This window comes from Orycteropus afer, unplaced genomic scaffold (assembly GCF_000298275.1).
Source record: "Orycteropus afer afer isolate SDZICR_OR568_19922 unplaced genomic scaffold, OryAfe1.0 scaffold00040, whole genome shotgun sequence".
In the NCBI taxonomy this organism is placed as follows: Eukaryota; Metazoa; Chordata; class Mammalia; order Tubulidentata; family Orycteropodidae; genus Orycteropus; species Orycteropus afer.
Genome location: NW_006921627.1, coordinates 5,253,504 through 5,266,316, shown reverse-complemented (window position 1 = coordinate 5,266,316; position 12,813 = coordinate 5,253,504). Strand labels below are relative to the sequence as shown.

General features: G+C 44.9%; 1 protein-coding gene across 1 annotated transcript in view; it reads left to right on the top strand.

Annotated features, from left to right (window-relative positions):
• The first annotated feature begins 738 nt into the window (after positions 1–738).
• Positions 739–12,813, top strand: part of B4GALNT3 (beta-1,4-N-acetyl-galactosaminyltransferase 3) — a 139,555-nt gene continuing 127,480 nt past the window's right edge. The window contains exon 1 of the mRNA XM_007937047.1: positions 739–907. Within this exon, the coding sequence (XP_007935238.1) occupies positions 739–907 (169 nt within the window). The remainder of the gene's footprint in view (positions 908–12,813) is intronic.

Below are 12,813 nucleotides of genomic sequence, written 5' to 3'. Positions count from 1 at the left end.
CCAAAGCATCCAGCATCACTCCCTACAGGCACCTGACGTCTCCCAAGTTCATTTCTGTTCTGGAGTAGCAAGTGCCTCATCGGTCTGACCCTCCAGTACCTCCCTCAGTTTTCCTCAGTCTGTACAGAGTCCAGCTTATAACTGGCTTCTTCTCACACCCCATTCATCCTCAGCTGGCGGTGGTACCAGAGACCTATTGATACCGGATCAATTCTCTGGCTCCATCTCTCGCTATCCCAGGTAGGCCGGAAGGGGCTCTGCCCCCTTCCCTCGGCTTCTCAGGGGCGGAGCCCACCTGTACCTTGGGGGCGGGGCCTACGCGTGGGCGGGACAGGTGGGGCCGAGAGTTGGGAGAAAGAGCCGGAGCTAGTGGAGGCTAGTGGAGAGACTGGCGGGCAGGAGCGAGGGAGGGAGGCTGCGAGCCTGCGACCGGAGAGACGTGGAGAGGAGAGCCGAGTGCTGAGCGGAGGACACTCGTGGGAGGAGGAGCCGGGCTCTGCTCCTGGAGAGGGACCTGAGAGCTGACGAGAGGCGCCCGCTTAGCCTGAGGGACCCGTTGCGCACGGAGTATGAGCCGGCGCCTCGCTGGAGACCGGCCGGGGGAGACGGCCTCCTCGTAGCCCTGAGACGCTGGGCTGGGGCTGGGACTCGGTGCGCCGGGGGCGTTGGGCCCAGCAGTGGGGCGGGGGCTGGGTGGGGAACAGCCCGCGCTGGCGGCGGCCGCCTCTGCGCAGCGCCATGGGGAGCCCCCGGGCCGCGCTGTTCTTGCTGCTCCTGCGCCCGGTCAAGCTGCTGCGGAGGCGCTTCCGGCTGCTCCTGGCCCTCGCCCTGGTATCCGTGGGACTTTGGACTCTTTATCTGGAACTGGTGGTGTCGGCCCAAGTCGGAGGGAACCCCCTGAATCGGAGTAAGTAACGCCGGGGGGGAAAGAAGGGACGGAGGTGGAGGAGGCAGCACCGGTCTCTCCAGCGTTGTGGGGACCCGCTTCTCATCCTCAGACAAGATTTCCAACTCCTTTTCCTCTCCAGGTGCCCGGCGCCGCCGCGTTGCTTAATCGGGGCTAGAAAGGGGTCGGGGGGCGGGGCATGACTGCTGGAGCCAAGCGCAGAGGTTTGGAGCGCTGGCCTGCCAGCTGGGCCATGTGGGGCCGGGACATCCTAGGGGCTCCTCGCTTCTCCCCTGCAAGCGCGAAGGAGATAGAGGCTCCCCGTCCGGCCCGCGGAAATGCTGGCGGATAGTTGGGGCACCTCCACTGCTCTCGACTTTCAGCACCCTGGAAGAGAAACGCGCGGTCCAAGCGCGGGCTTGGTATTTGTGTCTGGGATGCCGTCAGCCGTGTCCACCCAGGCCGCGCGCTCGTCTGCGTGGCCCAAACTTTGCCCACTGGCTTCTGTATGGCTCGCTTAGTTTCCTCTCCTGCTACATCTTCTGAGGCTTTTTTTTTTTTTTTAAAAAAAAAAAACCCTATACCTCCTCGAGCCACCTCTCTCCCCTCTTCCCATATGCCACTCCCATCCCAAGTCCTTCCTCTCCTCCTAGTCTCCCCCTTGTCCTTGGCCGGGACACCCCTCCTGCTAGTTAGCCGAAGCCCCTTCCAACCCTGCAGAATGTACCATACTCTCTAGATATTGCTCAAAGAGACAATGGATAGCACAGTAAAGGAAGGGTAGAATTCCTGTTCCTACTCCTAACCTAGTCAAAGCCACTTAAAATTTCTGTGCCTCGGTTTCCTTGTAGGAAAATGGGTGAGAACGGTCTTTTTCCCATTTCACTAAAACAAGATTGTCTGTCTGAGGTGATTTTTAATTGCCTATTGAAGAGACTAGCAAAGTCAAATTCTGACAGTGCCAGGAACTTCTTTGAAAGGTCAATATAATAGCCAAAAAAAAAAAAAAAAAAGAGCAAAGAAATTCCCAGAACTATCAGGTGCCCTTCCCAAGCCTGAGGGGCAGAGGTTCAAAGTCCTAGAACATTGTTTCCCATGCTTTTACTTTACCCTTTCAAGAAACTGAGAGAAAATGGCTGGTAAGTGTTAATCCCTATGCACTGAGTTGGGTGTGGTGCTTTCCCTTCCTCCTGTGGCCAAGAAGACCTGAAAAGCCACTCTGCATGGCATATGGGAGCTTTGGTGGCATAGTGCCAAAGGTATTTGACGCTAACCAGAAGGTTGGCAGTTCAAACCCACCAGCCACTCCTCAGAAGGAAGATTGGGCGATCTACTTCTGTAGTGATACAGCCTTGGAATTCAAGGAGGGGTTGCTATGAGTCGGATCTGACTTGACTGCAATGAGTTTGGTTTTTTTGGTTTATGGCAGATGGGTTTCAGGGTCCTAGGAAGCTGAGAGGAGGCCTGGACATAGACTCTTAACTATGATAGTTAGGGAAACAGAGCCAGTTTTGGGATAGAAAGCTAGGAATATTTTTCTGGAGAAGAGGTTTGGAAAAAAGTAGGCGACATTCTTGAAAATCAGGTTGGTTCAGGCTGGGGAAATATATTTATGACCTAAACCTTCTCACTCTATGGCAGTGGAAATTATGCTGGCTGAGTTGAGATTTGAGTTCCAATCCTGGCTCTGCCACTAAGTAGCAAGGGAATCAAGGAAAATGACTGCTTCTCAGATAAAACCAGGAAGTCGGCTCACATGACCTCCAAGGTATCTTTCAGCGTGGATACCAAGATTGTATGATTCTGCACTAGAATATTTCCAGCACATCATAAGGAAGACTACTTAGTTCCACAGCTTTAAGCAGGAGGGTTCTTCCATTAAAAATGACCAAAATCTCCCTCTCTATACCTAGTTCTTCCCTCCCTTAGACCTTTGCTTTGAAAGACATAGAATGAATCTACTTTTCTAAACCACACCCCTCAGATAGGTCCAAGTGGACAGCTCAGGTGGAGTATATATAGGTGGGAGACTCTGGGAGGGATCTCCATTATCTTCTTGGGATATCCTTTCACTGTTTTGGACACTATTTTGTTAATGTGGTAGCCAGTGGGAAAATAGGAAAGCACTTTGTCAGCCTGAATTCAGTGACCGTTCTCCAACCCAACTTTTCCTTTACCTCCAGTGTACTATAGGGTTTTTTTTTTGTGTGTGTGTGTGTATGTACTTTTTAAATTGAGATACATAATGCACATACCATAAAATTCACCATTTGAAGTGTACAGTTAAATGGTTTTAGTATATTCCTCCAGTGCACTTCTCTCCAGAGACTTTGGACCAGTTTGCCTTAATCATCTCACACCCTGGCTCCCGACTTCTGGCTCCTGTTGGCTGTCTCATCACAAGCCATCAATCCTTGGGTCTGTAGTTTCCCTCCTGGATGAATCTTACCTTTCTGAGTTTTCTTATTCTTTGTTTCCTTTTCCAAACTGACTCTTCTCTGGAAAAATATTCCTAGCTTTCTATTCCAAAACTGGCTCTGTTTCCCTAACCATTATTGTTAAGACTCTATGTGTAGGCCTCTTCTTAGCCTCCTAAGAGCCTGAAACCCATTTGCCTTGCAGAGTGGCTTTTCATGCTGATCTGTCCCATTGCATTCTATTGTTTTTTTGATGTTCCTTTTGGAATGAGATTTATATAGATTCATGACTCCTTGTCTCTCATCCCTCTTTTTTTTTTTTAACAGAATGATTAAAAAAACCAAAATACCATTGCCATCAAGTAGATTACAACTCATCGTGACCATATTGCACAGAGTAGAACTGCTCCATAGAGTTTCCAAGGCTGTAAATCTTTACAGAAGCATACTGCCTCCTCTTTCTCCTATGGAACAGCTTGTAGGTTTGAAATGCTGACCTTTGGGTTAGCAGCTGAATGCCTTAACCACTGCACCACGAGAGCTCCTTTTACAGAATTAAAGACATAGTATATTTTATATAAAACATGAGGTAGGGTAGGGTCTAAAAAATATATATTTATATTTGCCTAATTTGCTTAAAGGAGCTCTGGTGGCATAGTGCCTAAGGTGTCAGAAGGTTGGTGGTTCAAACCCACCAACCACTTCACGGATGGAAGAAGACTGGGCAATCTACTTCCGTAAAGATTTGCCATCTCAGAAACCCAAAGGGGGTCACTATGAGTTGGAACTAACTCGATGGCAGTGAGTTTGGGTTTTTTTTTTTTTTTAATTTGCTTAAGAAAATTCTGGAAAGATACACAAGACACTAATGATGTATTCACCCCTTGATGAGAGGGGTGTGTCTCTCACCCTTTTTTGTCAGAAGTCCAAGCATGTTGCGTCAAAGTTTCCTCTTATCCTTGGGTCTGAACTGTCAGCTTGGAGCTCTTGATCTGGAGGGGGAACAGGGAATAAGCAGGAAATGGAGAGGTAGGAAGAGGTTGCTAGCATTCCCTCCTTCACACCCTGGCATACTAACAGCAACCAGGGTAGTAAAACTGCCCCTCCCAGGACTGTACCCATAGCCTTGACCACAGTAACCAGAGCCCCATCTTGGCTTTGCTTCCCAACAAGCCACCCTACCTCCTCTTTTTAGAAATCCCTGCCAATTTACTCCACCACCAGTTTTCCTGTCATCTGAAAGGCCAGCTTCTTTTACCGAGGACCTTTCATTTGCTTGTCTCTATGTGCATTATCTAGCACTAGAAGAAGTATATGGAGATATGGCAGTCACAAACTTTAGGGTGGTAAAGTAATGACAGGGGAGCAGGTTCCCTGCTTCATTTTCATGGAATAACCCAGTAGTTTAAGATATAGATGGTGTGCAATTTAGGCTCCGTATATAGAAAGGGATATGGCCAAAACTGGAGTAGCTTCACAGAAAAACAAAACCATTAATGGGTAGAAACTGGGTCCCCTGAATAAAAGAATTTGGGCTGTGCACTCATGCATTTAAACAAATACTTACCTAGCACATAATTTGAGCAAGGCATTGTTCTAGGTAATTTTGAAGACATAATGATGACTAGGATATGGTTTCGGGAGCTCTGGTAGCATAGTGGCTAAAGCACTTGACTGCTAACCAGAAGGCTCGCAGTTCAAACCCACCAGCCACTCCTCGGAAGGAAGGTTGGGCAATCCTACTTCCGTAGTGATACTGCCTCGGAAACCCAAGGAGGGGTTGCTATGAGTCGGGGCCGACTCGACGGCACATAACAACAACAACAACAACAGGATATGGTTTCAGCCCTTCTGCAGCTTTCTGTCTGGGAGAGGAGTTCAGGTGTATGTGTAGATATAATTATATAAAGCAATCATTAAGTTTTGCAAATGTAGAACTAGATGATGCTGTGAGACTTCCAGACAGGGGTCACAGCTCTTTCAAGGAAGTGGTGGCATTTCAAGAGATCTTGAAGAATTGGTAAGATTTTGATGGAAACAGGAAGAGAAGGCTATTCCAGGCAGAAAGAACAGCATAAACAAAGACCAAGAGTCAAGAAAAGGCAAGTATTTGGGAATCTTGAACAACTAGGTTTGATGAAGCAGAGAGTATGAAAGAGAATATGAGCTGGTGCCATATTATGGAAGGGTTTAAATAACAGTCTTGAAGGGTGGCTTTAATTCAGTAGCTAACAGAAAGCAGTGGAAACTTTTAAAATGGAATGAGTCCTGGTGGCACAAATGGTTAAGCACTCAACTGCTAAATAAAAGGTTGTGGTTCCGTGGGAGAAAGACCTGGCAATCTGGTTCCATAAATATTATAGCCAAGAAAATTCTATGGGGTTGTTCTACTCTGTCACATGTTGCTATGGGTTGGAATTGACTTGATAGCACTTAACAGCAGCATTGTTGAATGGAACAGGCACAAATGATAGTAAAACTATATAAACTTTTGATATAGGGTGGTGGTGCCAGAACAGGGTCCTGAAGTCTTCAAGGTCCCTTCTGTGCCTAGTGTTAGCTGCTGGTCATGAAGCTGTCCTGGGAGGAGGGGTCAGAGTGGTAGTGAGGCATTTAAGGAGAAGCCTGAGGCAGTCATTGTTTACCAATGTGTACATAAGTGTTACAGTATTTTAACAATTGGTACAGCTATACTAGTGTGTACTGGCTAAAAAGCAACCCTAGGAACAGACTATTATTGGAAGTTAAAGACTCCATGCTGGCAGATTTTAATGTTATAACCATTTGTTCGGATTGGATCAGCTAAGGTCCTGACTGAAGACAGATCTGGACTATAATGGTTTCTAGACTGCTCTGACAAACCTACTGCTGGGACCAATTGGATACTGGGACCAACTCGATGCCAGAGCCAAGAGCTCATATGTGGGCACAGAGCCAGGGCAGAGTGATAGTGTGTGCCAGCCTCTTTCTAGATTTCCTAAGGCTGGGGCTGGCATGTTCCTGTTAAAGGTTTACCTGCCGATTCCCAAAGTGTTCTCAAGCTCAGGAACCTGATTGGCTTGAATTGCCTTAAATCTCTAACAAATCTCTATTCGGCCTTGTGATTTCTCATTGACTTTGAGTGGGCTGAGGGAGACACGCCCACACATGTCAGGCAAGCATTTCAGCTCTGGGGTCACCACAGCCATTCAGATTTGGAAAGGATACAAACCCTCCACCAACAGAGGTAACTCAGGGCAGAGCAGTAATCTGAGACGCTAGAGGGGGGAGAGGGAGAAGCGAGTGAGACAGATGTGTAGGCAGAGCAGGGATGGCGTGGTGGCTTAGAGTTGAAACTCAGAACAGAGGCAAGTGAGAGAAGGAAAGCAGAACCTTGGGTGCTTCTTATGGGCTACGCCTGTCTCATGCTGCCCTGCCTGGGCTGCCTCTCTTTTCCATGGAACCTTTGGCTCCTTCTGCCGTGTCCTACTTACCTCTCTCACTGACATTCCGGATACTGACCACACTGCATGATATATCTTCAAATCAGTATTCAATTCTGGGCATAGACTATGCACTCAAATAAATACCTTCTAGTACGGATGGTTGATTGTGAATTTCCAAGCACCTCATATTTTCCGCTGGCAGATAACTCTGTTTATCAGTGACAGATCCAAGAATAGAACCTAGGAATTCTTGCTCCTTATACTGTAATACATATAAACAACAATAATCTTTAAGCACAAATGCAAAGGATAAGAATTAAGCCAATTAATGCTTATTTATTGTAAATGTTGGGCCTAGCACTGGACCAGGAATGCCGTATGTGACAATTGGAGACTTTACCCAGGTTTGGTATCTTTTATTTCCCTGTCTCTTTAGTCCTTGTTCTGACACGGCCTGCAGAATCTCAGCAACACTAGTCTGCCACCTTTACCCTGCCACCACCCAGGGACGCTGGGATCACTGACTCCCACACCATCAGTCTAAGTTGTGGTCCCATTTGCCTGTTTGGTGGTGCTGGGGCTGCCTGCCACTCCCTGTCTTAGGAATCATTCAGATCCCTGCCCTCGCATGATTATAATTGCTTTGTGGCCCAGGCTCTTCTGAAGGAATCACTTCTGTGTTGGTTTCAGCAGAGGCTAGTAGGTGTGCAGCAGTAATTTTCCAGGCCACGGAGCCTGGCCTTGCCCTTCAGTGCTGAGCTTTATGGAGCAGAGCAGAGCTGCCGCCATCACAGAGTTTGCTTTGGAAGGGGGCCTAGAGACTGGTCTTGGAGTCTGCCATTCACTGTCTAGTTCTCCTCTACCGAGTTCCACCAGTCTCAAAAACTACCCTTTTATTTGCCACGAGAACTTTTTCTTATATCTGAGAAGAATGAGGTCTAAGCTAGGCCAATCACACAATTGAGCTTTCAGATAATCCTCCTTTGACCTTGTGGTCTATGTTATTTATATTGGCCATTATAAATCAAAAATACCTCTGTAGTGCCTGAGGCATTTGACTGCTAATCAGAAGGCTGGCAGTTCAAACCCACTGGCCACTCCTCAGAAGGAAGACTGGGCAATCTACTTCTGTAGAGATATCGCCTGGGAAACCCAAGGAGAGGGGTCGCTATGAGTTGAAATCGACTTGGAGGCAGTGAGTTTGGTTTTTTTTGGTTTTGTAAGAGATAAATCATTTGGATGGCATATATAAAGGGTGTTTGGGCTGAATGTGTTATATATTCTTAGCAAAGCATGACTGATAAAAAGCCCAAGACCAAATCCATTGCCTTCAAGTTGATTCCAACTCATAACGACTGTTTAGAACAGAGTAGAACTGCCCCATACGGTTTTCAAGGCTGTAATTTTTATGGAAGCAGACTCACATTTTTCTCCCACACAATAACTGATGAGTTCAAACTACTAGCCTTTTTGGTTAGCAGCCAATACTATGCCACCAGGGCTCCTTCAGATGAATAGATCTTTAATTTTTTTCTTATAGAATCTTAGGTTCTAACAAGTACTGTTTGTATGTTAGAAGTATCTACTGTTGCTGTTGTTAGTGCCCATCGAGTCAATTTTAACTCATAGTAACCCCCTATGACAGAGTAGAACTGCCCCCTTGGATTTTCTAGACTGGAATCTTTATGGGAGGAGCTCTGGTGGTGCTGTGGTTAAAGCATCCAGCTGCTGACCAGAAGGTTAGCAGTTCTAACCCACCAGCAGCTCCATGGGAGAAAGATGAGGCACTCTGCTTCCATAAAGATTTACAGCTTTGGAAACCCTGTGGGGCAGTTCTACTCTGTCCTGTAGGGTCTCTAGGAGTTAGAATCAACTCACTGGCAATGGGTTTGGTTTGGTTTGGGAATACTTATGGGAGCAGATCACTAGGTGTTTCTCTCACGGAGCTGCTAAGTGGGTTTGAACTGCCAGCCTTTTGGTTAGCAGCTGAGTGCTTACTGTTATGCCATCAGGGCTACTTGAAGTGTTTACTCACTAGGTAAGCAAAAAATAAATATTCTTTATATTTTTGTGATTTTAAAACTATGTCAGTTATTTTTTATGCCAAGTATATTTTTCATTTCTTAATGACAAAATTCCTGATATTGACCAACATAAAAAAAAAAAAAATGTTAGTTATCCTTGTGGTCCTTTCTGTTATTAAACTTTTCATTGAAGTATATTGTATGTTGAGAAAAGTACACATGTAAGTGTACAACTTAATGAATTTAGTAAACTGAACATACCTATGTAATGAGCACCCTGATGAAGAGTCAGGATATTATTATCAACACTCTAGAAAGCCCTCCACCCCCACCCCGGGCTCCCTTTCAAGCATTACCATCAGTATAGGTTAATTTATGATTATAACAATAATGCATGTTCATTATACCAGAAGACAGCCAACAATGCATATTCATTATACTAGAGGACAGCTGTGTTTATGGGCAGAATTAACTCCTGTAAAATTACTTTCTTGTGTTTTCATCCCTCTAATACAACTAATATAATAACTTAAGGAGTCCAAGGAATATGAGAGTTCTAAATGCTATAAATACTATGAAAATTTTTGTTGGCCACGTAAACTGTATAACTACTCAGACTTCTCCCTTTGTGTTGGTTACAAGAAAGCATGTTGTTGTTGTAATATGCCATTGAGTCAATTTCGACTCATAGCGACCCCTCCTTGGGTTTCCAAGGCGTTATCACTACAGAAGTAGATTGCCCATCTTCCTTCAGAGGAGTGGTCAGTGGGTTTGAACCGCCAGCCTTCTGGTTAGCAGTCAAATGTCTTAGCCACTACACCACCAGAGCTCCTCAAGAAAGCATACAATTCAATTTTTTATTCACCTGGAGAAAAGTATAAAGGATTTTAGGAGCTGCATTTTTGTATCAATTTTATGCCTATACATTAATTTTTCTTTTTTCCCCCATGGCTATTTATAATTTATATCATTTTACAGTCTGTGGTCCTTTTAAGCCACTTTTATTTGTTCTGGACTGAATCAAGGCATAGAGAAATCATAAAAACCACACACTTTCTACAGAAAACTATGAAGAAAATATAATCCTACTCTGACCTAGCCATCACTGAAAGAAAAACTAGAGTATAATAAGCAGTGATAACCAGATGCTGGGTTCTGTAACACCTCAAACAAGAATTTTAGATTAAGAGAAAAAAAAAAAGGTGAAAATTATTTTTCTGACTTTGTTTATTTACATATGGAAGAATTGAATGATAGTTAAAAAAAAATTCTCCTATGCATCAAAAAAGAGTATCAAAAGCTTGGAATTTACTGATAGATGTTGAGGCTTGAGCCACTGTTGTTGAAGACTGGCATGAATACAAGCATAACTCAATAAAGTTTGGGGTACCCCTGACACTCCTGATGAAAAAAATGGAAGGTACTGGCCAAGAAGTCTAGAGATCTAGAGTCTGTCATGTGAGTACCTACCACCCAAAGTTTTAGGAGGAGGCCCCTTAGACCCAACAGGGAGGACCATAATCTGTGACCATTGCCTGACCTGAGGCTTAAAGATACTTAAAGACATACATTAGAGATCCAAACACAAAAAAACCAACCTGGTGCAATTGAGATGATTGTAACTCATGGCGACCTCATGTGTTGCAGAGTAGAACTATATATGTTATAAGGTTTTCTTGGCTGTAATCTTAATGGAAGTAGGTTGGCAGGCCTTTCTTCTGTGGCACCACTCAGTGGTCAGAGGTCAAGCACAAACCATTCATACTACTCAGGGACCTTTTGTTAGAGATCCAGCCCCTTCTTTTAACTGTGTTCTTGTGGTTATGTATACTCTATAGCAGGTAAAATTGTGCTTTGTGCCTTAAGGACCAGGAAAGAGAGCCCAAGCATGAGAAAAGAGGAAAGAAAGGTAGGGATGGGAATGAAGAACATTCCAGATAGACTAATGATTTTACATACATACAAAAATTGGATGTGTATTTTTCAGTTTTGGTTTGCTTTGTAAGTTTTGAATGGCTGCAAAGGTGATTCATTTGAAAACTTGATGCAAAAATGTTTATGGAACATTTACTTTTTTAATCGGGGACTGAGTGAGATAAAAAGAGTTGATGGTTCCTGAAAAATACAGAATTTGAAATCAGAGCAGTTCAAATCCAAACTCACCAGGAGGCAGACCTTGTATGAAATTCTTATTCTTTTGTAAGTTTCAGATGCTTCATCTGGGACGTGGGGTTATAATACCCTCCCTGTGGGGTATTAGTAGAGCAGGGTTATTCTTCCTTTTTTTTTTTTTATTTAATTGTGATTTGGGTGAAAGTTTACAGAGCAAATTCATTTTCCATACAGCAGTTCATACACATTTTGTTTCATGACACTGACTGCAGTTCCCCACAATGTAACAGCTCTCTTTCCACTTCTTCCCTGTAAACACCTCTTCCTTGTGTCCTTCTTTCCTATGGATTCCTGCCCCCTGAGCTATCTCCCTGTGCAAATACTGCCCTTCTGTTCCCCATGATTGATTTTTTTAAGAAGTGTATCTACCTGATGTAAATGTTCACCCTATATGCCAGTCTATTTTTTGGCTGGAAGCCACAGGAGTGAGTTCACTTTCAGACCTGAAGGGTAACTAGGGGCCATAGTCTCAGGGGTCTCACTAGGCTCTATCAGACCAACAAACTTGGCCCTCTACCCCCCTTTTTAAAAAATTTTATTGTGATTTGGGTGAAAGTTTACAGAGCAAATTCATCTCCCATGCAGCAGTTCACATATACTTTGTCTCAGGACATTGCCTGTAATCTCCCACAGTGCAACAGCTCTCTTCCCACTTCCTCCCCATAGCCACCTGTGGTAGTTAAGATTATGTATCATCTTGGCTGGGCCTGGTTGAGTGGCTGGGCAGGTGGTGGTAGTTATTCCCCATGATGAGACTGGCAATTAACTCCATGGTGAGATCTACCACAAGCAGCTGAACAGCTGCTTTAGGGCTGTGGTCTGCTTCCCATATATAAGCCCCAGTTTTGGGAGTGGTCTCTAGCTTATGGCACGCTTGAAGCCTACATGTAGCCATGTTGTTGTTCAGCAGCTTGCCATGCTCTGCTGACCTTGGGACTTTCAAAGGACTTGAATTAATGGCCTGCCGTGTGGTTTGGTAACATTGAGACTGTGCCATTTTATTTGTTGACCTTGGGCTTGTTAGCCTCAGCAGCCAGTAGCTGCCTGAGTGAAGAGATGCCTCTAGCTTCAGTGGGCTGGGAGCATGAGGCAGAGCTGAAGCCCAAGGTTGAGGGTCTTTCACCCAGCCCTTAGAGCCTGGGTTCTGGTACTCAGACTTCTAGACTCCAAAAATTGTAAGAATAAATTCCTGTTTGTTAAAGCCATCCCACCTATAGCATATTCCTGTCAGAGTGGCAGTAGGTAACCAGAACACCACCTCTTCCCTGTGTCCTTCCCACCCATGCACTCCTGCCCACCCCCACCCCAAGCTATCTCCCTGTGCATACACAGGCCTTCTATTCTCCCATGATTGATCTCTCCAAAGTGTGTCTCTACCTAATGTAAATGTTTAGCCTGTCTTTTGTTTGGCTGGAAGCCACAGGAGTGGGTTCAATTCCAGACCTGAAGGCCAGCAAGGGGCCATAGTCTCAGGGGTTCCACCAGGCTCTATCAGGCCAGCAAACCAGCTCTTTTTTTTTTAAATAATCTTGAGTTTTGTTCCACATTGTTCTCCCACTCTATCCAGGATCTTCTACATAGATCCCTCTCAAAGTGGTTGACAGTGGAAGCTGGGCACCATCTAGTTTTTCTGGTCTCATAGTCATATAGGCTAAGGATCGCATGGTATACCAGTCCCTTGGACTAATTGTTTCCACGTGTCTTTGGTTTTCTTTATTCTTTTTGGTTCTGGACGAGGAGAGACCCATTGTTGCATCTGGATGGCTGCTTGCAAGCTTTTAAGATTGAGTAGGGTTACTCTTTTTTTTTTTTTTTTTTTTTGTGATTTGGGTGAAAATTTACAGAGCAAATTCACTTCTAGGCTCAGTGCAAACCTGGATAATGTTGAA